The sequence below is a fragment of the Anser cygnoides genome, chromosome 17 (genome assembly GCF_040182565.1).
Source record: "Anser cygnoides isolate HZ-2024a breed goose chromosome 17, Taihu_goose_T2T_genome, whole genome shotgun sequence".
NCBI classification, from domain to species: domain Eukaryota; kingdom Metazoa; phylum Chordata; class Aves; order Anseriformes; family Anatidae; genus Anser; species Anser cygnoides.
This window is the reverse complement of record NC_089889.1, coordinates 15741214-15767974: the sequence shown is the minus strand read 5'-3', so window position 1 is coordinate 15767974 and position 26761 is coordinate 15741214. Positions and strand designations below refer to the sequence as shown.

General features: G+C 48.3%; 1 protein-coding gene across 1 annotated transcript; it reads right to left on the bottom strand.

Annotated features, from left to right (window-relative positions):
• Positions 1-2595: 2595 nt before the first annotated feature.
• Positions 2596-4108, bottom strand: LOC136786569 (sterile alpha motif domain-containing protein 1-like). The gene is made up of 2 exons (XM_066979161.1): positions 3761-4108; positions 2596-3658 (listed from the first exon to the last, which is right to left on the bottom strand). The coding sequence occupies exon 2, from the start codon at positions 3571-3573 to the stop codon at positions 2596-2598; it is 978 nt and encodes a 325-aa protein (XP_066835262.1). The 5' UTR covers positions 3574-3658; positions 3761-4108.
• Between the last annotated feature and the right edge of the window lie 22653 nt (positions 4109-26761).

Genomic DNA, 26761 nt, shown 5'->3' with positions numbered 1-26761 from the left:
TCCAGATGAAGTAAGGAGTCTTCCTCTCCGCTGAACTCTTTCACCTTTCTCACTCGACGCATGCTCCCTCCGCTCCTTGGTTCTGCTTCAACTCATTTCATCATCTCCAGGCCCTTATCCAAGGTCAGGTTGTACCTATTCCCTCCCAGGGTTCCCCTTCAACGATTCCTTTAAATGTTCAGTGTACTCCCTAGGTTTCCAGTATACATAGATTACTTGATAATGTAAGTACATTTAATAATATTTAATTATACCGTATGATCCATCACCTGAGAAACATTAATAGAACATCCATTCGATTCTCCCCAACACTAACAATTTAATTAGCTGCCTTATTAGATGGAAGCTCTGTGCAAGGCAGATTGATATCGGGCAAGAGCTCTGGGGGCAAAAGCAACGCAACCTAGAACGTCTCCTCAGAGAAGGTACAGCCGCCTACCGACCTCAGGGGTGGGATGGAGAAAAGCTGCTGGCTTTAGGCCAGCATAACAGTATTTGTAACGGCTAACAGCCTTGAAGTTGGAGGTTTCCTAGATACTGGTGGGAACAATAAACTCCCAGTTAAACAGGAGCTAGTGTGGGATATGCTGCTGCACCTGAATGCATAGAGGTCCATGGGGGCTAATGAGAGTCACCCGAGAGCACTCAGGCAGCTGGCTGATGTCTTCAAGGGACCTCTCTCAATTAATTTTCAATGGCATTGGGAATCCAGAGAGGTCCCGGTTGACTGGAAGCTGGCAAATGTGGTCCCAATGTTCAAAAAGGGCAAGAAAGAAGAACCTGGGAATTCCAAGTGTGTCAGCCACAGTTCTGTGCCTGGTATTTTATTTTTTTTATTTTTTGGGTGGTCCTTTGTGGACTCAAGAGTTGGACTCGATGATACTCGTGAGTCCCTTCCAACTCAGATAGTCTGTGATTGTCCAAATGGCCTGCTGCAGCAAGGCCACCCTGAGCAGGGGGCCCAAGTCCAGGCAGCTTTTGAAGATCTCCCAGGAGGGAGTAAGCAGTACAGGGCTCTGGCACCACTGCAGAGAGCCTGGCTCTGTCCCCTCTGCAGCCTCCCTGCAGGTGCTTACAGACATTGCCAGCCTCCTCCTGAGCCTCCTCTTCTCCAGCTCCCTCAGCCTCTCCTCACAGCAGAGCTGCTCCAGTCCCTCCCGCATCTTGGTGGCCTTCCACTGGACTCACTCCAGTGTGCCCAGGTCTGTCTCGGACCGGGGAGCCCAGAATCGGTGCCAGCACTCCAGCTGTGGCCTCCCCAGAGCTGAGCAGAGCAGAGGATCACCTCTCTGGAGCTGCCGGCAACACCGTGCCCAATGCAGCCCAGGACAGCGTTTGCCTGCTGTGCGGCCAGGCCTCGTTGCAGGCTCACGGTCAAGTTGGTGTGCGGCAGGACTCCTGGGTCCTTTCCAGGCGCGTGCCCGCAGCCTGTCCCGGTGCTGGGCTTGTTCCTCCTCAGGTGCAGCACTCTGCTCTGCTCCTCGGTGAACCCCACGAGGTTCCTACCAGCCCATTTCTCCAGCCTGGCCGGGTCCCTCTGGGTGGTGTCCCTCTGGTGACTCAGCCACTCCCCTGGTTTTGTGTCATCCCCAGATTTATTGAGGGTGCACTCTCCCCATCATCCAGACCGTTAACGAAGCTGTTAAACGGAACTGGAGCCAGCACTGACCCTGGAGCATTCTGCTCGTTGATGGCCTCCTACTGGACTCCATGTCGCTGACCTGCAGCCCCCGAGCCCGGCCGATCAGCCCGGTTCTCAGCCCGCTCCCTGCCTGCCCATGGGGATGGGATGGGATGGGATGGGATGGGATGGGATGGGATGGGATGGGATGGGATGGGATGGGATGGGATGGGATGGGATGGGATGGGATGGGATGGGATGGGATGGGATGGGATGGGATGGGATGGGATGGGATGGAGGTGGCACCAGGACAGGGAGAGGCACTGGTACCCGCAGTGGGGCAGGGACTGGGATGGGGGCAGGACAGGGTTCTTTCCAGGCACGTGCTCCCAGCCTGTCCTGGTGCTGGGTTTGTTCCTCCCCAGATGCAGCAATTTGCCCTTCCCATTGCCGAGCAACTTGGGGTTTGCGCCTAGGCAGGGCACAGCCCCAGATGCCCACGAGAGCAGCAGCACCAGGCCGTGACTGCGCAGGAGGCATCTGGGTGCCGCCGTGGCCGGGCCACAGCAGCAGTGCAGGCTGGCAGGAGAGCAGAGCCCCAGCTGCGGGGTCAGAGGCTGTGGTGAGGAGGAGGCCAGGCTGGGGTGATGAGACCGGAGCATGGGCTGGGCTGGAGACCCCAGGCTGGAAACACCTTCCTGGGAGCGGCTGCGGAGACGCAGGCTGGAGCAGGGCAGTGGGTGCTGTCAGGGCAGCAACGCAACAGGGCAAAGAGTGGGCACGGCATCGGGAAAGGGAGGAGAAAAGAGCAGGGGGTGGGGATGACAATGAGCACTGTGCTGTTTGCAACACTGACACGTTTTCCATGATTTTATTTGTTTTCTGTGTGGTAGAATAGGACCCTGATGACCTTTGGGTCCTTTCGGGCCGGAGTGAGTCCCAGCTGCTGTCCGGCCCTGGTCTTGGAGAGTCTTCTATTGTCGCCGGCGGGGTGGCCTCTTCTTGGGTGGTGCAGAGGCCTGGGAGGAGTTGGTCTTCCTCTTGGGGGCTCGCCGGGGACCCCCAGGTGGGCAGCCCCTGCCCCGCCTGGCGGTGGAGGGACCTGCTGCGGCCTCCTGTGTCTCCTCTTGAGGTGCTGCCTGCTCCATGGGGACTGCAGCAGGGGGGGAGTGAGGGCGGCTGCCATTCCCTCGAAGGGCATCTCTTGATGTACCGGGCACCTCATCCCTGCTGGAGCTGGCAGGCTGGAGAGGGGGGACTGGGTCAGGTGCAGGAGCCACTCCTTCAGGGCCAGATGGGCCGGGTTCTGGCACGGGGCTGGCCTCCCGATGCTCGGCTGCAGGGGGAACGTTGAGGCCCAGCAGGCGGTGGGCCTCCCTGCCGCACTGTCGCACGGCGACGTCCAGGAGGTGATGCACAAATGTCGCCGCGTTCTCGCTGAGGTCTTCCTCCAGCAGCTGGACCAGCATCTCTTCCCCCAGTCCGAAGAGGCGCAGGGTCTCCCTGATGGCGTTCTCCAAGATGAGCGCCTGCGAACGCCGTGTTTGGAAAATGCGCCCCAGCTCCTGGCGCACCCAGGAGAGCAGGGGCTGGAGCAGAGCAGGGTGCTCCCGGAAGAGTTGTCCCCAGGTGTCCGCGGGGAGGCCGCCCACCAGAGGGCTGGGTGCCAGCCATGCAGCCCACGGCCAAGCTGCGTGGGCGTCAGGGCGGCTGTCGGCATCGATGGATGCTGCTGCCGACGGGCTGATGACCAGCTCCTCAAACTTGTCATCAGACTGCACCGAGTGCTTGATTGATGTCAGCCTCCGCCTGCAGAGCGGGCACTCGGGCTTGCTGTCAGCCCACTGCTGGATGCATGGGAAGCAAAATTGGTGGTGGCATGGCATGGTGAAAGCGGGGCTGCCCCAGGTGTCCAGGCATATGGGGCAGCGGGTGTCCAATGCCGCGTCCATGCTTGCCACCAGCTGCAGTGGGCTGGGGGGAGCAGCAGGTGACGATGCGCTCCCTGGTACAGACGCTGCAGCAGCGGGTGTCGCTCTGGAAGAGGAAGAGAGGGGCCACTGTCATTCTCTGGCCTGGGGAGGGTCCCTCAAGGAGGAACTCTCCGCTGGCAGATAGAGGTGTCCCTGCGCTGCCTACCTCTGCTGCTGCAGGTGCTCCTCCTGGATGTCCCAGCTGCCTGGTCGGAGCAGGGCTGGGAGAAAAGCAGAGGTGGCTCTGGTGATGTGAGCCTCTGAGAGCTACACGAAGCAGCTCTGAGACCACGAACCAGCACCAAGGCACAACTAATGCCTCACTCCAGTCCTCACACAACCGCTCGGCTGGAGGGGAGGCACAAGTCGCTGGGCTGAGCTGCCGTGCCCAGATTTAAGCAGTGAGGGCCACGCAGTCACAAATCGTCACCTGGAGACATCCCAGAGCATCAGCGGGATGTCACAGACAGTTGCCAGGCACATCGCCACCCACCAGTAGGGGACATCGCCCCTGGGATGTCACAGTCCATCACTGCGACATCACAATGGGCCATCCTCACCTGCAGCACGTTCTCTCCAGCAGTTCTCCAGCCCCAGCACATGTTTCTGGGGTTTCCGCAGTGCCACTGCCTGCTCCATCCACCACGTCTTGTGGGCTTGGCATTGGTGTTTCATATCAACCCCTGAGGCCCTGAGGCCTTGGCTGTGTCTTCCCAGGGCCCCTTTGGGCCCTTCTGCCTATGGCAGACAGCCACAGGCATGCACAGCAAGAGGGTTTCTTCCAAAAAACCTCATGCTTCCCTCTGAGGCTGCAGGACAAAGTCGCACAGGCTCTCCCCATCTCCGGCACTGCTGGCCAGCCCTCTGGGATGTCCAGGTCCTTCCAAGTGAGGTCAAAAGGAGTCCCTGGCTGGCTCTCAGGGACCTTCTCCTCCTTGTAGGGCAATAAGAATGATATAAAGGTGTTAGAGAGCATCCAAAGGAGTGCAACAAAGATGCTAAAGGGTCCAGAGGAGAAGACGTATGAGGAGTGGCTGAAGTCACTCGGATTGTTCAGCCTGGAAGAGGCTGAGGGGAGACCTCATTGCAGTCTACAGCTTCCTCATGAGGGAGAGCGGAGAGGCAGGCGCTGGTCTCTCTCTTCCCTCTGGTGACTTGTGATTCAGCGATAGGACCTGAGTGAATGGCCTGTAGCTCGCCCGGCACCACTAGCAGGGCTTACATAGGCTACAATTAAAAGAAGAATAAAAGCCGTGACAGTTCCACAGACAATGTCTTGGTCTGACTCAGAAGCGAGTTCACAGCAGTGCCTGTGGGTGCTGCTAGCAACGGCGTTTATGGGGGACTCTCGCCTTGAGTCCTGGGATACTCTGACTCGCCAGGACACTCTCTAACAGTTTGTGACTCTCTAGGACACACTGTGAGACTCTGTGATGCTTTCTTTCCATTTACAAATGTTTCAAACACAAATCACAAAATCACTCTTCTGTGCCGATGGTTACATAAGAAGCCCCCAATCCCTTTTTTTGCATCTTCTCAAGACTTAGCAGAACACTGAAGGACGTGCTCATGGGAGAACCTTTCCTTCTGCTGCCTTACTTTCGTGTGCTGCAACAGAAGATCCATGATCCAGTATGCTTCCTGATTTCCAAGCTGATGACCCAAATCAGGTTTCAGCGACAACAACGTAACACAGAGTACATCAACTGGGCATTACAAGGACATGACCTTCTCTGAAAAATCCCTGTTGCTCTGTTCCTTGTTACAGACGTTTTAAAAGCCTTGATTCAGCAGGTGGTTTGTTCAAACAACCGCTCAGCATCAAATCATAGAAACATGGCATGGTTTGGGTTGGAAGCGACCTTAAAGATCGTCTAATTCCAACTCCTGCCAGGGGCAGGGACACCTCCCACTAGACCAGGTTGCTTGAAGCCCCATCCAACCTGGCCTTACGCACTTCCAGGGATGGGGCATCCACAGCTTCTCTGGACAACCTGTTCCAGTGCCTCACCACCCTCATCATGAAGAAGTTCTTGCAAATATCTAAATCTACCCTCTTTGCACTTAAAGCCATTATGCCCTGTCCTATCACTGCACTCCCTGATAAAAGAGTCCCTCTTATGCTTTCTTGTAGCCCCCTTTAGCTACTGGAAGGCCTCTATAAGGTCTCCCCGGAGCCTCGTCTTCTGCAGGCTGAACAATACCACCGTCCACAGCCTGTCTTCATAGGAGAGCTGCTCCAGCCCTCATGATAATCCTCATGACCTCCTCTGGACTCTCTCCAACAGATCCATGTCCTTCTTTTGCTGGGGGCCCTGAGCTGAACGCAGGGCTCCAGGTGGGGTGTCACAAGAGCAGGGCAGAAGGGGAGAATCATCTCCCTCGCTCTGCTGGCCACGATGCTTTTGGTCCAGCCCAGGATACGGTTGGCTTTGTGGGCTACAAGCGCACATAGCTGGCTCATGTGGAGCTTCTCGTCAACCAACACCCCCAGATCCTTCTCCTCTGGACTGCTCTCAATCCATTCTCTGCCCAGCCTGGATTTGTGCTTGGGATTGCGCCAGCCCAGATGTGGGACCTTGCACTTGGCCTTGTTGAACCTCATGAGGTTGCACGGGCCCACCTCTCAGGCCTGTGCAGGTCCCTCTGGATGGGATCCCTTCCCTGCAGCAAGTTGACCACACCTCACAGCTTGATGTCATTGGCAAACTTGCTGAGGGTGCACTCGATCTCACTGTCCATGTCACCAACAAAGATATTAAAAATCGCCGGTCCCAATCCTGAGCCCTGAGGAACACCACTCGTTGCTGACCTCCACCAGGACATTGAGCTGCTGACCACAACTCTTTGAGTGTGACCATCCAGCCAATTTGTTATCCACCGTGTGGTCCATCCATCACATCCTTGTCTCTTCAATATAGAGACCAGGATAGCATGGGGGACAGCGTCAAATGCTGTGCACAAGTCCAGGCAGATGATGTCAGTTGCTCTTCCCCTATCCATCAATGCTGTCGTAGAAGGCCACCTGATTTGTCAGGCATGATCTGCCCTTAGTGAAGCCATGTTATCTGTCATCAGTCACCTCCTTATTTTCCAAGTGCCTTAGCAGAGTTTCCATGAGGATCAGGTGAGACTGATGGGCCTGTAGTTCCCTGGGGCTTCTTTTTAAAAATAGGGGTTATGTTTCCCTTCTTCCAGTCTGTGGGAACTTCACTGGACTGCCACAACTTCTCAGATGTGACAGATGGTGGATCATGCCACTTTTGGCATGACTTGACCTTTGGAGACTGTGAACTGCAGCCCACAGCAGCTCCTCTCCCTTTCCCAGATCAGAAAGTAGGTCACTGAGTAAGAGCATGAGAGAGCAATGGGTTTTCTTTCATGTTGGTGGCTGTGCACAGAGCCACGGGAAGGAAATCAAATGCCACTGTTCTGTTTCTCATCCAGGACAGATGAAATGTAGCAGGAAAAATACAGCAGGTCAATTATTTGCTCGTATTCAAATGCTTCGTGGTCACCGTGATATTCACGGTTTAGACAGTCTCCTGGCGGGATGCAGCTTAATGCTGGCAAAGGGAAAAGATGAAAGAAGCAGGCACTGAATGAAGGTTGATGGGCGCAGACTTTGCTGCAGGGGGCTGGCAGACGTGGCTGGCCAGGGCTGGCGGGCAGGCTGTCGCATCCAGTGCATAGCCCCTTGCACCTTGTGTGCCAGGACTGGATAAAGGGTCACTGCTGAGGAGCACGCACCAGCATCTGGTTGAGAAGAAATGTCAGGGAAGACAGAGAAGGAGAGAAACCACTGGGAGTGGGCACAGATACATGGGGCCAGTAATGATTTTTACTTTATTTTGGTTTTCTTTGCTGAAGCACAGGTGGGGGACATGTGAGAATCACCTTTCTGGGGGACACTTGGAAGAGCTGAAGGTAATGGACAAGTCCGTGGGGTGGGCAGGGGTTTCCTAGTCTCTTTCTGACTCTGGGATGTCAGTAAGTAGGAGCACAGGAGCTGTCAGAACAAATGAGAGGAGATTTCAGCAGTTGTTCCCCTTGTGAGGGCAATCAACCTACAGGAGAAATCCCAGAAGAGCCACCGAGTGGGACCTAGAGCCAGGTACCTCTGTTTCTGCTGAGCCCATGGCATGTGCTCAGATTCCACACACCAGCCGAGGAGGAGGATCTTAATGACAAGGAGGATCGTAATGATGATGAGGATCTTCTACAGGCTGGGAGATGAGTGGTTAGAAAGCTGCCTGGCAGAGAAGGACCTGGGAGTATTGGTCGATAGTCGGCTGAATATGAGCCGGCAGTGTGCTCAGGTGGCCAAGAAGGCCAACAGCATCCTGGCTTGTATAAGAAACAGTGAGGCCAGCAGGGCTAGGGAAGTGATTGTCCCCCTGTACTCGGCTCTGGTGAGGCCGCACCTTGAGTACTGTGTTCAGTTTTGGGCCCCTCGCTAAAAGAAGGACGTCGAGGTGCTCGAGAGAGTCCAGAGAAGGCCAGTGAAGCTGGTGAGGGGTCTGGAGAACAAGTCTTACGAGGAGCGGCTGAGGGAGCTGGGATTGTTCAGCCTGGAGAAGAGGAGGGAGGCTCAGGGGCGACCTTATCGCTCTCTACAGGTACCTTAAAGGAGGCTGTAGCGAGGTAGGGGTTGGTCTATTCTCCCATGTGCCTGGTGACAGGACGAGGGGGAATGGGCTAAAGTTGCACCAGGGGAGGTTTAGGTTGGATATTAGGAAGAATTTCTTTACTGAAAGGGTTGTTAGGCATTGGAATGGGCTGCCCGGGGAAGTGGTTGAGTTGCCATCCCTGGAGATCTTTAAAAGACATTTAGATGTTGAGCTTAGTGATATGGTTTAGTGGAGGACTTGTTAGTATTAGATAAGAGGTTGGACTGGGTGATCTTGGAGGTCTCTTCCAACCTAGATGATTCTGTGATTCTGTGATCTTAATGACAGGGCAGCAGAATAAGACAGGAGTCTGCCCGCTTGATCCTTGGCATGGGGCAGACCCCCCACCTGACTACATAGGAGTCACAGTGCTTGAAGGAGAAAAGCAAACCAACCAGCCCAACCAAACCAAATCCCCTGAGTTCAGTGCAGGTAAGTTTACTGGGATACAGGGCTGGTCTGAGACCACTTCACTGCAGCACCATAAGTGGCAGGTAGATCTTCCAGCTCAGATGGGAGCTGGGCATCTCCTGGAGGACTCTGGAGGGCCTGGGAGCTAAGCAAAGAACTGTCTGCAGCCAGCAAGGGAATTCCTGGAGCCTCTTGGGAACTGTGAGCACAGGAGGCAGATTTGGCACTGATCACAGAGATGGGTCTGCACTTCCCTGGGTATTCACAGCCAAAGCTGTGCTGTGAGAGAAAGGAGCTGTCATACCTCCCTCTCTAAATGCACGCTGTCCAGAGAGGGCAGGAATCTCTGGCGCAGTTCTCTTTGGTAGTGGTGACTGCAGGTATCACTTTGACAAGGACATTCCTGGCTCCCTCCTGGTGACACCAGAGCAGAAGAATGCTTTGTGCTGGAGGGCTTCCTGGGAGGCTCTCCTGGAAGACTCCGGCTCCGCGGTGGGGTGCTCCTACCTCACCCTGGCAAGGGAGGGCAGCGCACCATGATCCTGCTGGAGCAGTGCTGTGGTACGACATGGGAAGGCACGATTTGTGAGCATAATAAATATGTTAATCTGCAGAAATTAAATCTTCCTAATTAAGAAATATCTTCTGAGGCTTTTGCTTCTCCCTTCCAAAGCTGTTGAGTGTGCACGGAGCATCTCTCATCTACTCTGATGTGTTTAAAAGGGCCAATGGTGCCAATCACGCACTGTCCATCCAAATTCAATGAAGGGGATAATTCCCAGCTCCTTCTCCTTGGCAGGAATGGGTGAGTGTAATCCTGCACCGCTGACTCCTTTCTCCTTGTAACAGTATCAACCACGCTGGAGAAAAGCAGGATTAAGCTAATGAAAGGATTAGAATAATCTCTGTGTAACCCAGGGCTCCAGAGCTGCTCAGACCTGGGGCACGCAGCCATCCTCAGCCTGTGCTACGGGAGCAACCTCCAGCAGCTTCCACCCAGGCCCCTCTTCGTGCTCCACGTCACTGTACAGGAGAGGAGCTGGATGAATTAGTTGGAATGCTTTTTTGGGATGTCCCCAAGGCCTTTCAGTGCTGATCCTGCCCACTTCTCCACCCACCAGTGTTGTGTTCCATCCTTCAGTGTGACGTGAAGGGTGGTACACGAAGGAGCGTACCATGGGATGGTGCACACTCCTGCTTGCTTGGCAGAGACCCCACAATTTTTCTGTTCTGTCAAAGTCACTGTGGAGGTTCCTGAATCAATCTTTTCCACTCATGCTACCATACCCTGAGGGAGAATCAAGAGGCCCTGAGTGTGAAGGCAGGTGGATCCCCATGACAAGCTAGACTGACCTCTGCACACACCTCAGGCCAGACAGTCCCACCTGGTGTCTCCTGCATGGAGATGCTGCTGGTGGCCATGAATGCACCTTGTAGAAAAAGTGCTGGTATTCAATTTATTCCTAACGACGGACTCCCACTGGCTAATCTCCTGTTAAGTACTGCTTTGTATATCCAGCCCAGATTTGCCTACCTGCAGGTTCTAGCTGCCTGCAAAGGTGCAAAGCCTCTGACAGCAGATGTAAGCTTTTTGTCCCACCTGGCTGGACAGAGAGAAAATTATAACAGCAGTCCAGTGACTCTCCTCTATCTTCAGGAGTCACTAGCTGAGAACCACAAATGGAACATTCTAGTCTTTTGCTAAAAGGCTTATTTTCTGATCCTCAAAAAATTCTGAAAGTCTTTCCTGTTTTTTTCTTTTCTTTTTTTTTTATGCTTTCTGGACTGCAGAACTGGGCTACGTGTCATATTCACTGTCATATGGGAATGGAAGTTGATAAATTAGAGGGTGAGGGAAGAGTGGAAGGGATGTTTATGGCAAGGTAGAAAAAAGAGTCTCTGTTGGATCTGAACAAAAGGGAAGAGTCTGCTCACTGTTGCTGTTTCTTCTTGAACCCTGCACCTGAGAACTGTATAAGAACATCGCACAAACCATCTTGTCATTATTTTAAAACATGTCTTTTTTTAGAGTTTTTCCTTTTTTTCTTCCTCACTCCCAAACATTTTTTTTCTTCTGTTGACCCCCCCCCCACATTGCAAAATTAAAAAAAACAGAATTTCAAAATAACATGTTCCGAGATCAAAAAACGTAACTTCACTTTTGTAAAATTTTATCTAATGGCATAACTGACTGAAATGGTACACAACATTTATCTCTGGGGTGCAGAAACCAAGAAGAAAAGATGGGAAACCAAGAAGACAAAATCTGAAATCACAGTCAAAAAAAAAACCACAGACAACTTCTCGTGTGTTTGGAATGTTGTGAATGTAGTCATAATACAGTTAAACAAACAAACAAACAAAAAACTTGCTTTCCAAAGTGGACAAGTCAATGTAAACTAAGAGTTAGAATTATATATAGGGATAAAGAGCAGTCAGGCATTGGAACAGGTTGCCCAGGGAGGTGATGGCGTCACCATCCCTGGGGGTGTTTAAGGAAAGGCTGGATGTGATACTTAGGGACATGGTTTAGTGGGTGATAGTGGTGGTAGGGGGATGGTTGGACCAGATGATCTTGGAGGTCTTTTCCAACCTTAATGATTCTATGATCAGAGCTCAGCATGGCTTGGAGGTGTCTTTCTGTTTAGATTTCATTCCCAGCAGAAATTATTGCCAAATTTTCTGTAAGCTTGTATTTTCAGATCCGTGATTATTTCACATTTGTAAAGTTGGTCTTAAGCTCCATTTTCTAGCAGAAGAAATCACTTCTGACAAAAAATGAAGCAGCCCATTAATTAGTTGTCTCTAATTCTCTTAAGCTTGTTGCTGTAATTAATGTCTAATTTTGTGAAGTATGCTTAAACTGGAATTGTTCCATGTTTAATCACTAATATGTCCCATTAGATAAAGTTAATGCAACTGTCTTGAAATGGCAAATAGAGGCTGTGAGGCCTTTCTTTAAGGGAGTATAAATAAACTTAATAGAAAACACGCAGTCTGGAATGTGGATAGAATAATATCAATATCATTAGAAATTGCCTTTTAAAGGCTTTTGTGAACATCAGTTGTTGGGCTTAATAGCTAATTACAAAGACATGCATTTGTATACTCCAATGCGCAGCACCGTGGTTTCTGAGCAGAGGCTCACCATCTCCCTTGTCCAGACTTCCCTGGGATGGACACAAGCACTGCAATCACCCCAGATCTGGACAGGGCATACAGAGGGCTCTGAAAGGCCAGGAGGGGGACATTCTGTGGGGACAGATCCTGCTCTGGCAGGGTGCTGGCTGTGAGCGCCACCCCCCAAAGTCAGCCCAAGCCCCCTTCCAGCCAGCGAGCAATTTTCCATTCATCAGAGCAGTGGGGCCTGGAGCTTCAGTTTTGTACGTCATTGTGAACTGTCAGCTGCTGGCCAAGGCATTGACCTGCTTCCTCTGACAATAGCAAGAAGTCAGGAGAAGGGACTTCAGTCTCCAACCTGTACCCAGCTGTGACTGCTGCCAGCATCACCATTGCTCAGCACTAACTTGTGATGGCCAGACAGGAGTGCAGTGGCATACACTGGCCACTTCCAGTCCTTTCTGTCTTAATCTTGGTGCATTGTGGCACCAGCAAGGAACAGGTAAAGAACACCTCATCTCAGATATTCCACAATCACCAGTCTTAATTGTTCTGTTGCTGTTTTCTGAAGCTTTTCCTATTTCCACCAAAATTGTTTTCTTCACCATTTAGCTCATTTTTGATGTGCTGCTTAGTTTCCATCTTCCAGCATGTCATCTTCCAAACTGATGCATCTTTGTATATAAAGATATCAAATGTCTGTGTCATGGTTTCTGTAGGCTAGAAGAACCCACATGCTCTCTCAGTCTGCCACGTCTCACAGGGCAGGGGACGTAACTCAAGGGCATTGACCATTTGTGGATGAAGAGTGTGTGCCTTCAGAAGACATGCAGCCTAGTGCACACACCAAGAGACAAGTAAATTACCATGTGGCCAGAGAGTGTGTTCCCAGGGTTTCTTAGCACTCCTGATGGTGGTATTTCAGTTTTAATCTGGATTAGCCTGGTTTCAGGTTTTTCCTACTGGATCTTAATCTGCCCTTGCTTGCTGACTTCAGAGCTTCACTAACTGAACACTTTCCTGCAGGTAAATCCATGATTAATATCTGTTCTGTCTTTCCCCTTTATATATTGTGTTCCTTTAGCCTGTTTCCACCAGGACTGTTGCACTGCTACATGTCTTACTGCTCTACCACTCCACCTGAGACTTCCCAGGCCTCAAGACTTTATTTTTCTTGGTTTGGTACAGCACCTTTTCCCCAGCTTTGGATTGGGCATTGGGCTGCAACATCTTCTTAGAGTCCACTATTGATATCTGTCTTGGTTTCAGGTAGGATAGAGTTAATTTTCCTCCTAGTAGCTGGTATGGTGCTGTGTTTTGGATTTAGGGTGGGAATAATGTTGATAACACACTGATGTTTTAATTGTTGCAGAGCAGTGCTTACACTAAGCCAAGGACTTTTCAGCTTCCCATTCTGTCCTGCCAGCGGGCAGACTGGGTGTGCAGCAGGAGCTGGGAGGGGACAGACCCAGGACAGCTGACCCAAACTGGCCAAAAGGGTATTCCACACCATAGGACGTCATGCTGAACAATTAATATGGGGTGGCTGGCTGGGGTGGGGGGACCAGATGCTCAGGGATAGGCTGGGCATTGGTCAGTGGGTGGTGAGCAATTACATCGCGCATCAATTACTTTGTATATGTTATTAGTATTACTATTATCATTATTATTATTTCTGTTTCTTTTCTGTCCTATTAAACTGCCTTTATCTCAACTCACAAGCTGTATTTTTTTCTGATTCTCTCCCCTGTTCCACTGGGGGGGGGAGGGGGCAGGGACAGTGAGTGAATGCCTATGTGGTGCTGAGCTGCTGGCCAGGTTATACCACAACAGTCCTTTTGGTTCATGGATGGTAGCAAATGTCCCGTGGGGGTGGTTACAGCAATGGAAGCAGAGCAACCGGCAGTGCAGAGGCAAATCCATCTGGACTGCTGCATTGTGGCAAGATATTGTTGCGCGGGTGGAGAACCTGGTTGTAAAGGTACGCCATGTAGATTCTCACATAGCCAAGAATCGGACCGCTGAAGAACATCAAACTAAACTGCAGGTGGAGCAGGCTGCTAATTGAAGAGGCTCAGGTGGACTTGGACTGGCAACATATGGGTGAATTATTTATAGCTCAATGGGCCCATGACACCTCAGGCCATCAAGGTAGAGATGCAACATACAGATGGGCTCGTGATCGAGGGGTGGACCTGACCGTGGACACTATTGCACAGGCTATTCATGATTGTGAAATGTGCTGCAATCAAGCAAGCCAAGTGGTTAAAGCCTCTTTGGTATGGAGGACAATGGCTGAAATATCAATATGGGGAGGCCTGGCAGATTTATTACATCACACTCCCTCAAACCCACAACGGCAAGTGCCACGTACTTACAACGGTGCAAGCAACCATCGGATAGCTGGAAACATATCCTGTGCCCCATGCCACTGCCTGGAACACTGTCCTGGGCCTTGAAAAGCAAGTCCTATGGCGACATGGCACCCCAGAAAGAATTGAGTCAGACAATGGGACTCATTTCTGAAACAATCTTATAGACTTATAGGTCAAAGAGCATGGTATTGACTGTGTATATAACATCCCCTATCAAGCACCAACCTCCAGGAAAATTGAGTGATATAATGGACTGTCAAAGACTGCACTGAAGGCAATGGGTGCACAGCAATATCCCAAAGATCTGACTATGAATATTAGCAGTTAGGATTTTCAGGAACGTGAAGGCAGAGATCAAAATTCTTCCTGCAGCTAGATTTTCTTTACCAGAAAGATCAAAGCATTATATTAAAAATCAAGATTTTAAAGCAAGAAACAAGAAATGATTGTGTTTTTCTTCCCTTGAGCACGTTCAGTCTCAGATCGTGATCTAGGGAAGCTTGGTGTCTTTCCTAGGAATATATCTCCAATATCTCTGTCATACTGTTCACTCAAACCTGACTCTCTTCAGAGGGTTTGTCTTTGATGACCCTGCCATCAGTGGTGGCTCTGGTGCTGGTCACCTGCCCCTGCAGTGGGCTTCTTGGGGTGGCAGTGGGGGTCTGCCCCCCAAGGTCCCTGGGCCTCATCCCAGCGATCTCCTCTCTAACTCCTAACAGAGCTGCGGGGCCCACATATCACCCACTGACATTACCAAAGAAAGCTTTTTCTTCCATAATTTTCCCCATTTCTTCTCCAGCACTGCAGCTATTGACATTTTGCCATGAAGCTGTTGAGAGATTTCTTCAAGTGATGGAAATAATTATTTTTTTATGTAGAGAGATTTCTTCAAGTGATGGAAATAATTATTTTTTTATGTATAATCTGCCTTTTTATTATTTAATTGCATTGAACATAGTGAAACCCTCCTTTTTGCTGACTCCCAGGTGTATTTTTGATATATTTTTTCAAAATGCCTCCCCCAGTTTTATTAAGCACATAAAGATGAACTGTAAAACCCCTGAAACATGCCTCGGAGCTTTTATGCTGTAAATGTGAATACCGGCAGGTAGCTTGTGGGGTTTGCTCGGGCCTAATCACTGGTTTGAGGGTTTACTCTTTTTTTGCAAAGCTTGAAGGCACACAACGTGTGACGAGTCTCACCGGACAGTTTCCCAGGCATGAAGAAACAGGACACTTGGCTGAACGTGAATCAGTGATACTCACGGCACTTACTTTGAATAGCAAGAATGTGCACAGCAAATATGCATGAGTTCAGCTTCTCAACACAGCAAGGAAGGCTGTTAAAGGTTATTGCCAGCAGAAACATCCCAGGATGCATATTTAACATCCCTTCATTATTTTGAAAGCTGTGTTCATGTAGAAGCTAGAAGTTTCATAAAATGTATTTAAATTTTTGATATTCAATTTATTTTAAATCTCCTGTCTGGTGCCTGTAATCTGACTTAGCACAATACATAAGCCAGTTTGGTGCAGCAGGTGTGAACTCTTTCCCATCCTGCCTGCACCCCATACAGTTGAGAAGGCTGAGTATGGGGTTTTTACCTGCATGAATGCAAAGAAGATAGATCGGCAGCAGAGGGAGGAGGTATGAGAGGGATGAGAGTGAGATGGGGTCCCTATTCTCGATGCTGCACAGTTGCTGGTAAAAAAGGTTCCTCCCTCTGTTAAAATTCAAGCCAGAAGTGTTCTTGTTTTTCCATGTGTGTATTGAATAATTCTCCTGCATATGCACAGAAAATCTTGGAAGAGAGGTTGCTGGGTGGGCAGGTACTAGTCCTGCCCTGCTGGTGTGCTGGTGCTGTGGGACAGAGGAGGTGTAAGGACTGGGCTCAGGCTGGTGCCGCGGGGAACAGCGGGATTGTGTGGCCTTGGTCACAGCACCCAGCCATGAGGTTCTGCTGCCACAGCTCGATGCGGAGAGCTTCCCACCAGCCGGCTTTGCTCTTTGCTGGGACCAGTGTGTTGCGATTTCAGGGTGCAGACCTCACTCCACCATTCTCCACAAAGCTTGGAGAGCAGGAAGGTTTATGCTTTTGGTCCTGTGGCCATCTAGCATTCCTGTTGTAGCTAATGCAAGCCTGCAAATCAGAATCATTATTTCAAGCATATCTCTCCAAATGAGAATAATTATTTCAAGTATCTTCTGTGGGGTTTAATTATTAGTTTTAAACTAATACATACCCAATAATCTGTAACAACATAATTACTTAAAGTTTGTTGTGGCTTCGTACGAGATCATTCCCAAGAATCCCTAATCACTTTTGATTGTTTTGAATCTGCTCTGCTGCTTCCAGCACAACAAGCTGATGTAAAACAACCTGGAAAAGCAAAAAGCCGGGAGATGCTGATGTTAGTTGAAACCCAGCTGAACACGGTCCTGGGCTACCTACTCTCGCTGACCCTGCTTGAGCAGGGAGGTTGGACTCCATGGTCTCCACAGGTTCCTTCTGGCCTCACATACTCTGTGATGTGAAATGAGCTTCCCTCTTTTTACTGTCTTGAGGTTTTACTTGGTGCCAAAAGATACTGAGAGCTAACAACCTGACAGAAGATGGGTCTTCTCCCTTATCCGGGCATGCTGCTGGTGAAATTAATTATTAAGCCAACAGTATCTTATGTTGAATGTTTCTTAGTAAGGAGGGAAACAGCTCCCACCTCCAGCATGCCAAAGCTGTCCTTATCTCTTACATTAACATGTTTCTTATGTCATACAATAACAATAGCTTTCCCTACTCCTCATTATAATGGATCATTATAGATGCAAAGTGGCTTATCAGTATTTTCATCTCTTTCTTTCCTTTCTGGTTCAAGTCTTTACATATTCATACCACAGTTAGGCCAGGGGAGGAGCATCCCTCCTATGACCCCTGTCAGACTCTGAGCATCCACAAATTTTGCAAAACAACTGCTACCATAGTGAAAAACAAAACAAACAAAAAAAAACACCTGTTGATCTGGACAGGTAATTGACACCATGGCAAAGGCTTCTCAGTGGGGCAGACAAATATATCTGCAAATGTCAGAGGGGACACCAAACAAGAGCTATAGTGGTTGTTGGGAAGCCCAAATGCCATAACAGCTGGGCCATAACAAAAATAATGGTAGTGGATGCTCTTTAGAGCACAATCAGACAAACATCACCGAGTTCAGTCACCCTGATCTGGCATAGCTAGCACCCCACCCTCGGAACACAGGTCTGTTGAGGACAGGATCCCGCGCATCTCGCAAATGACGTTTGCTTTTCACATCAAAGCAGACATACCACCAGAATCAATGTATTTTTGTTGCTGTTCTCATTTCTAAAAGTCAAACTGGAAAAGATGAAAAACTTGGTGCTGCCACATGAGAGACAAGCAGCAGGGAGTCATGTCTCTGTACTCCGTCTAGGAAGCTTTCCCAGTTGTAGAAGGAATTACACATTAAGACTCTGATCTTAGCTGAAAAAGCATATGACTTTAGCATGTGTGTGAAATTGCCCCATTTTCTAAATAAACTATTGTCAGCAAAGAACTGTTTAACTGTGGTTGATGCAGTGATGGAGAACAGGCCATGCTCATGGACACTAATAATGATGGGGCAGGTGTCTTTCTGTATCACCACCACACTTTGTCTATGGTATTCTTTGTTGGACTGGAAAACTACAAGCATACAAGCGTGTGCAGAAGATCGTGCAACATCTCGAAATGATGCACTGTGGTGGATATCCTGTTAAGATGAACAGTTGGCATATGCTGACAGGATTGTGCCATGAGACAGTGCAGGAGTGTGCACCAGCTGGAGCATGTGTACAAACCAAAGTGCGCACTGTCTTTCTGAAAACCACACAGTCATTATGGAAGTGCTGTTACAGTTTGTGATGGTAAAGGAGACCTGCTTGGACTATTCAGTACGGAGGACTGTTTGGTTTGGGACTCCTTGCAAAAAGTTGCTCTGGTTTGTCCTTGTTTGGTTCAATGACTTCGTCAGGAGCAATGCAGGATCCTCCATGCAGCAGGGGCTATGCCAACACTTCACATGCAAAAACTGGCTGGTGAGTCTTCCTAGATGCTGAGAATGGTTGAACACGTAAAATTTAACCATGAACTCTGCTTAATAGCTTTATGGCTTTGAAGGCCTTAGAGGCCATGTTTCTTCTTTGATAATAAGAAGAGTAAGAGCTAGCTGAAAAAAAAAAATCCAGCTGAAATTGTGAAATGGATGTTCGTTTGTTTAAGAAAGTATTTGTTACGGCGATGAAATTGCAAGAATTGGTAACCTCTACAGCTGCAAAAGTTGTGAACAACCTGCTCAGTACAGATTCAGGGGAAACCGAGAAATTCAGCCTCCCTTAATGTTGTGCTGGTCATTGATGTTCCTGGTACGGGGTTGATTATTATTTTTTTTTTCCTACCCACTCCAATTCATGTCATTAGCATAAGAAAGATGTGACAATAACCCTACTTATACTTCAGTGATTCCAGGTCTCCTACTTCATCTCTTCCACATGTCACAGAGGATGCTATTGCGGGAAGAACAGGCTCTCTGCTGGTGCACTGGGAATCGGAAGAAAATATTTTTAGGGCCCAAAGAAACAAAGACGGTTGATGGTTGACCTAGAAGTCTAAGACAGCCTACTCTGCTTGCCCATTTCTGGAAGTCATTTGCACAGGACAACTGAGAGGACAGGTGACATCAGTGACATCCAAAACCAGAAGACTTTATAAGATGAGGACTAAACCAAACAATAGGCAGGAATCACTTGAAACAGCACAGCAAGGCTGCAGCAAGCTTTGGGAAGTGGGTGGCAAAAGGAGCACAAAAGCAGTGGGGGAGCACTTAGGAGAAAAAAGGTCTGGCATTCGAGAGAGAAAAAAAAAAACATCAAACCAGCATTTACTGAGAATTGTTTTCTCAATTAAATTATTTAGCTTTTCATTAGCTTAATTTTACTGGGTTTTTCTTCATTTTTTGTTGCTTTGAGTAATAAGAACACTCTATTTAATAAAGTTGTCATGTTCTAAAACCCCAAGACCTCTGAAGTTCTGATTTAATTTCTTTAATTAATCCCTAACCCCACTCCCCACCCCCATCCTTTTGATAGGAGAAGGCATTTTTTCAGCCCCCCATGGTTTCAGATGCAACATTGCAGGCACCAAAAACCTTTTTGGGATGAGATCAGGGAGGTAGAAGGAGACCACTGAGGGGTGCACAGGAAAGGCTGTGGAGGTCAACACCTTGCTTTTCTGAAAGGCTCCGTGTGCTCTGAGATGAAGGCAAATGACTAGAGCCTGTTTTAGCTCCCAGCCCAGTAACTGCACCTGGGGGCTATATCTGGCTTAAGGCTGGGGTCCGGATCCAGCGATGAGGATGTATTTCTATGGAATCCTCAGCAGATCTTGTCATTACAGGATTTGCTTTTAAAACAGAGCGTTTCACTTCTCCAGTGTGTAGCTTGGATCTCCACGTTTGCGTGGGCTCCACATATCAGCATGGCTCAGGGGCAGCGGAACTGCAGAAGGGATTGGGAAGGAGCAACCCAGGCTGGCGTCGCTGCCACATCCCCCTTCTTATGGGTTCATTTGAGGAGGAGCAGGGGGAGAACCTGCTATAGGTGCTGACCCCACTGAGTCCCAACAGCTGTTGTGCTCCTCATCTTCAGGGCAATCACTAATGCTCACGAAACACGTCAGGAATGTGTTATGGGTTAGCAGATTCGCATCGGTTTGCTGGTGAAGTGCTGGGTATTTGACAGAGAGGCAGGTGCAGGGACTATTCTGCATACCTTCACGTTGCAAATACCCAGCCACTCAGATGTGTCCCAGACAGCAGTCAGCCAACACAGCCTGAACTGGCTGCTCACAGCTACCAGGGGAACAGCTGAGGACAATGCAGGGCATTGCTGACAGATTCACGTTAGAGATGGAACATGAAGCTGGGGCATTGTATGGATGCATGCCACAGCTGGGCTTGGCAAGGAGCTGTGGCACACTGCAAAGGTGGTGTGAGCAGCCTAAAATGCTTTTAGAAGCAGGGCAACACGTGGCACACTCAACATGCATTTTTATGTGAAAACTTTTTTCCTGTAATGTTTATATCCTAATGTATTGCACACAGGGCTCTGAGAAAGTCAACTGGATATTAATTAACCCAATAATGTCCATTAGAGAAAGCAGACATGCAGGCATCAAGTTATTTTGAGATCTATTGGGAGAATTATAATGAACTGCATGAGGTCTACAGCCCTGGATCTGGCATAGCAGAAGTAACATTAATATTCTCTTTGTAAAAGACAGAAGGGTCGTGAGGCTCAGAAGGAATACACTGCACACCCTGTCAGCACTGAGACACTGGGCTCATCTTTGCTAAGACAGGCAGCTCCCAGCACGATTATAACAAAGAGGTAAGTTGGTACTGTCAACATTTTCATTCGTCTTGCTTTATCTGCTGTTCACCAGGCTTGAGTCCAATTAAAAATAATAATAATAATAATAATAATAATAATAATAATAATAATGTTGCCTTTGTTTTCTTTGTCAGAGTGTCTTGGCACTTCAAATTGTATGTAATGTCTTGGAAAATGCATAGGTTTGGTCTGGAGTGGACAGAAGACACTGGAGATTCCCTGCCCCACATCAGCCTTCATGGGGGCTGTGGATCCCAGGGGCAAACAGTGGTTAGAAGGGTCTGGTTCTGCACAGGCTGTGCTTCCTCAAGGATGGGTAAGTGGAAATCCACAGAGGAGTGTGTTGGGCACATCAGTGTGAGCTGGAAGTAACCTCACTGGTACATATAAAGCATTCTCATCTCTTTGGGCATAGGATCAGACTGGTAACAGCAGAGAGAAACAAAGAGAGCCTGACCTCTGTTTTTTACAGCGTGGACCTGGGTCTGTGTTCAGCCCTGACTCCTGTCCATTGCATTCCCACCTGCTCTTCCATCTCCTTTCCCTCTGCTCCCTCCCAACTACGATATCAAGTGATCTTTTGGGAAAGCCCTCTCCTGGTGGTGAGGAAGCCCATGAATTGCAGAGCAGCATGATAAATGCTCCTGCCAATTACTTGCTATCCTTTGTAATATTTAAATTATTTCTAAAATTATAATGTCCTTGGGGAAGAAAAGAAACTGTGTTCCACTAAGTAATATCTTATTAATCAGATTCTATATGGCATGAAATGAATGACTGAAATCAAGTCCATCAGTTAGAGAGGATCATGAATGTCAGATTAACTTAGTAATTATTGAAAGGCTCAGTAATATGGTTCTTGAATGGAGACATCGAAAATGACTTTCCTTCCTTTTAATCAGAGGTTTGTGCACTGTGAGGGCTTTTTAGAAAGTGATTCCATGAGAAGGGCTGGTTTTGCCTCCACAGAAGAACACGGTGCCTGCTTTGTATGCAAGTCTGTGCTGGGGGAGCTTTGCAAGCTCCAGTCCAGGCAACTAGCTCGGTGCCCCAAACTGCTCTGAAGGTTCAGGAGATGGCCAGCTGCAGCTTAGCGAGAGACAGGGTAGGTAAGATAGGTCACAAGAGCAGGTCCTGGGGGGGTAGCTGGCAGGAAATGCTCTGAGGCAGAAGCAGAGCAGAGATCTAAGCACCAGGCTTGGTGCCTTCAAAGTGCCTGGCAGGGAGGACTCAGCCGTTTGTTCTTCAGGCAGTAGCTCTGATCTGGGGCTCCGGGGTTGGCTTGTCTCTAGACAAGCATCAGAACAGCCAGGTGCAGCTTGATATCAGTGGGCTCGGAACATCAATTTTTATCCCAGTCAGATCTGGAAAAAAGATTGGGCTTTTATTAGTACATCAAATTAAATGTGCTAAAAAAAAATCATTCTGGAAGAACTTGACAATGTTTTTTGGTTTTGGTCTAAAAAGGAAGAACTGACAAAATATCTCACTAAATTTTGTGCATCCATTATTTGAAAAGGCAGAGGCTGACAGGGTATTGTTTTGAAAGGAATAAGTAAACCATTTTGTTGGGAAATGTTCCACTTTTCAAAGTTGATTAAAAACACAGGTAAAGAAACCTTCACAGTTTGGTCTGGTTTTGCAAAAGGTATCAGCTGGCAGACAGAAAGATGCAAGCTCCCCACTGCTCGGAGGATTTGCCACTACAGCAAGGCGAGTGTATTTCTTCCAGAAATGTGGGCCCAACACCCTCCAAGTGCATTTTTATGGTACCTGGAGTCTCACAACCTTGGGAAGAACAGCAGGGGTAGGAATACAGCTTGTTAATGCTGACTGTACTTTAACATATTAGTTGAGAGATTCATGAAGAAGAAAACTTGAACCCCAGATGGGATTACTGAAAGCGGAGAGACTCCAACCCCATCAGCTTATCTTGGTCCTTGGACCCATCCAGCTGCACAGACCTGCGCAGGGGGGCTTGGAGGGAATCAGGGCCAGCCCTTTGTTCTGCTGTAACAGGGAGAAACAATCAATACTCAGTGCCCTGGTGCCTGCACAGGGAACATGAGCCAGCCGAGTCCTAGGCTGCTAGTAAAATGATCTCCAAGCCAGACAAGAAAACAAGATTCAAGGAAAGGAGTTGAAATGCAGATCAACGAAAGGTCATCTCAATGGATCCTTGCTGAGATGAATGTTCTTTAACTGAAAGAAAAGCATGACACTTCTGCCCAAGGGTGTTTTGCCCTGTGCAAAGGCCACGTCGGCACAATCCAAGCCAAGCCCTTCACTAGCAGTGAAGGCTATGCTGAGAGAGGGAGTTAGGAGAATCTTATCAAGTAGAGATAGAGCGCTGACAGTATTAAATTAGTGGATGCTACTTAGTGTCTTTGCTAACTATTGTGCATTGTGCAAATTAATTAAAGCAAGAAGCCTTGGGCCCCTTACCAAGGTTAGTCTCTTGATAAGAGTGTGAGCCTGTCTTAAGAAACTGGCAGAAACTGGTTCTGCGGATGGACAAGAGCCAAGGAGCAACTGAGTCTGTGCAAAGACAAGAGGTCAGCTAGCGGTGACGAGGAAGAGTCATCAACCTTCATCCCCGTGACCCCTGGCGACCACCACCAGGAGACACTGAGCAAGCGCAGATGGGAGGAGTTTATGGAAATGACTTCTTGAACTAATTTTAATATGAAGCAGGGACAAGTTATGCATATGTATAGGCGCATTGTGAAACTTCATGCATATGTAACTCTTTACTGCATATAACCATGGCAAGTTGCTGCGTTGCGCGTGCACGATTTTGGTGGGACTACCCCCCAGTGCTGCCCAGCACTGAATAAACATACCTACTTTACAATCTTACTGATTGTGGAGTCCATTTTCCGCAAGTCAGTGCCAGTACTCCAAGGGATCAGACAGGGACCCTCCTGCAGTGCCTTCCTCAGAACAAGTTTCCTGTTCTATTCAGTGACAAAACCTGGCTAGGATTCCATTTCCTCTGCAAGCACTCAGCTCCCCATTCACCTGTTCATCTCACCATAGACGCCCAACTGCGGGGTGCCCAACGGGGCTGGTCGCAGCTGGCTCCCTTCTGTCATCGCGGGGAGGCAGGTGTCTACCTGTTAACGAAGGGATGCATCTCCCTGGATGCCTGTGGCAGGTACTGGACACATAGACTGCAAAGCTGCACCTCAAGGGCAAATCTGTGCTGTGCCGGTTGGGTCTGCGTGGAGGTGAACCAGCAGCCATGGCTGGCTCTGCTCTAAACAGCCATCGCCAAGCAAACAGCAGCAGCGACAGATCATTGGCCCTTTCTCCTCGTGTGGGAGAATGGGGAAGATCAGAAAAGTGAGTGTGAACAGGTCTTTACTCTTCTAATTAATTCTCAGCAAACTGTATTGAAATTGTGCCTCAGTGTGTTTATCGTTAAGACAATTATTTTAGGCTGACCTACTTTTCTCTGTCTCTTTAATAACATGGGCCACGTCATTAGTTCTGTACATGGGCAGCAGAGAAAGAAAGCTAATTGGTAGCAACCTCTTTAAGAAATAAAGCAGCCTAATCATTTGCCTCCTCACGTTCTTCCATTACAGCTGAGGAACTGCAGAAGATGTTCACTGATTAGTCTGCTGAATTATGAATTAGGCTTCTGGTCCCAGTGCAGCTGTTTTCTCCATGTCATTCCTAGCGCTTTATTTCCCCATCTGCTTATAAAACCAGGAGCTTGATCCTGCAATAAACACTTCAAATGCTTTTTTTAGAGGCTAATTAATTGTGTTGCATTTCTTGAACACATATAGCTACCCTGGCTTGCATCAAATTAACAGTGCTAATTTCTCTACTGCTCCGTGCCCAAACAATCCCTCCTACAGATGAACTGGAAAATAAAGAGGACTATATCAAATGATTTTTATGCTTCTGGTTCTTACCATTTTGATAGTTTCCGTGCACAGTGCAGAAGGGGTGTCATCAGAGCAGTTGTGTTCGCAAACCGTGTTTACCACTCCCAAAGCTACTCAGATTGATCTGTCCTCGCAGGAGCCAAAATAGTGAAGCGACGTTTGCAACTGGCTCACACCTAATGTTCCATCCTAGTCTCCAGTTGCTGCCTTGGCAGCTTGTCCATGCATGCTGGAAAGGGTGAAGCTTGGCAGCTGTGAGCTGGATGCACAGCTTCAGGCGACGTGGCACTAACAGGGTACACTGAGGTCTGACTCCATGACGAGTGAAGCTGCATAAAAGTAACAGCTAAATGAGAGACTAGTTTAAATTAATGAGCCCTTTAAAGTATACAAGCCCCTGTCATTCAGTATAATGACATGACAAATTGTATTTTATTGTCCATACTGATCTCACCCTGAACTAGCTCCACGTTTGTGTTTGGGGTGGTATAGGAGGACAATGGATGTGTCACCCCGAGCGAGCCAGACCACTCTGTGCATCTGCAGTTTGGATGCCAACAGTATCTTGCATGTGCAAGGAAATGAGTTTGCTTTCCAAACTCACTTAGAGCTCACAGGAAGCCTCAGCACCCATGGTTAATGCCTTTACTTTTGCATCTTTAAGGAAGTTGCAAGAATGGATGTTGGAAGTTGAGCTTTCTCTCAGACAGCAAGTGTGCAGCTTTGGGTGGGGGGGGAAAAAAGCCAGGAGAAACATGTTTGCTGGATGGTGTGAAAGAGGCAGGAAGGACAGGAAATATCAGTCCTAGGCTTAGACATCTTGATGGAGGTGTCTTTTTGTGCATGAGTAGCCTAGGCTCTCCTCAGTCACCAGACAGAGAGAGGTCCAGAGGGCTGTTGATCTAAGCCATAAAAGATGTTTCCTTTATGGTGGAGTGATTAATATCCTAAACATGTCAGTACTCGGGTCGCAAAAAGGGAATTGGGATGACTAGCTTATAGTGGAGATGTCATAAACAGGTGAAAACAGCTCTGCTCCTTCTACTTAACCCATTTCACAAAGGGTTGTTTTATTTTTCCTTAGCCTGTCTACTTTGTCTTTCTACTTCCCTCCATTTTGCTTTTTTTGAAGAGGACTGCTCAGAAACGAAAAGCCCCAAACTGTTTTTTTTTTGCCCCTGGGAAGCCAGCACTGGAAGCAGTGGCCAAGAGCAGACATGTAGTCTCCATCCTTGCAGTTTTTAAGGCCAGACTGGACAAAGCCCTAAGCAAAGCCCTAAGCCCACATCTCATAGCTGACACTGCTTTGAGCAAGAGATTGGACTAGAAACCTCCTGAGATCCCTCTGAGGATTCTTTCAGCTTCTAGAAAATTGCCTAATGATCTGGAGATGAGCCTTCTTCTATGTCCGTCACACTCCTGGTTGAGCTTGTCACCATCTCGGCCTACCAGTTTTTTGGACATGGTGACCTCCAGTTCACACAAGCAATGGGCACGTGTCCAGCACGAGGAGAAGAGAAGCAGGCTGGTATTTTTGGGTAGTGACTGGAATTGTTTCTATCAGTTTGATGCTATGCTGTTATAGGTTTCTTTTGTATTTTTGTTGCTGAATTTTGGTAGTATTTTTTTCTTTTTTTTTTTTTTTTCCTGTTGCTAGCACTGAAGTATTCAGGGGTGGTCTTCCCAGAGATTGGGAGTTTTCTTTTAATATATGTTTTTTAATGATCTACATGTAACTCAATCAATCAGTTAAGCTCAAGGATGAAGGCAAAGTCCTGTCTGGCAACAGTCTTAGTTGCATTTCTGCTCTTTCGCTAGGGCTACAAAGCCTCAGATTTATGGTTTTAAATTTGTAAATACTTCTTCTAAACCCAATAAATGAAAGTAGCCCCTGGTGTATCCTTGGCGTTCAAGACTGAACGAGCCCAATTAGCCTGTGAAGAGCTGTTCCCTGCAGAATAATTTCAGTGGTTGGGGCAGTCCATTGTGAAAATCATTTATGGCTGTACCTTATCATTGATGGTTTCTCATTCAATACAAGAAGCTCCAAAGGTGACTTGGTTTCTTGCCAGAACTTCTTTGTTGATTAACTCCTGTTCTCTCTTTCATCATCCTGCTTCTTCAACTGTTTTTTCAGGGGGAGAATAAATGTAGTTTTTGAAGATGAATGCTCATTTTACTCCTTTTTTTTTTTGTCTGTTTTCTATCTTCTCATGCTTGCTTTGTGTTTATTTAGCATTCTGGATG

Bases quoted from the DNA above. Each gene is read 5' to 3' on its own strand.
- LOC136786569 (XM_066979161.1), bottom strand. From the start codon at position 3,573: ATGGACGCGGCATTGGACACCCGCTGCCCCATATGCCTGGACACCTGG.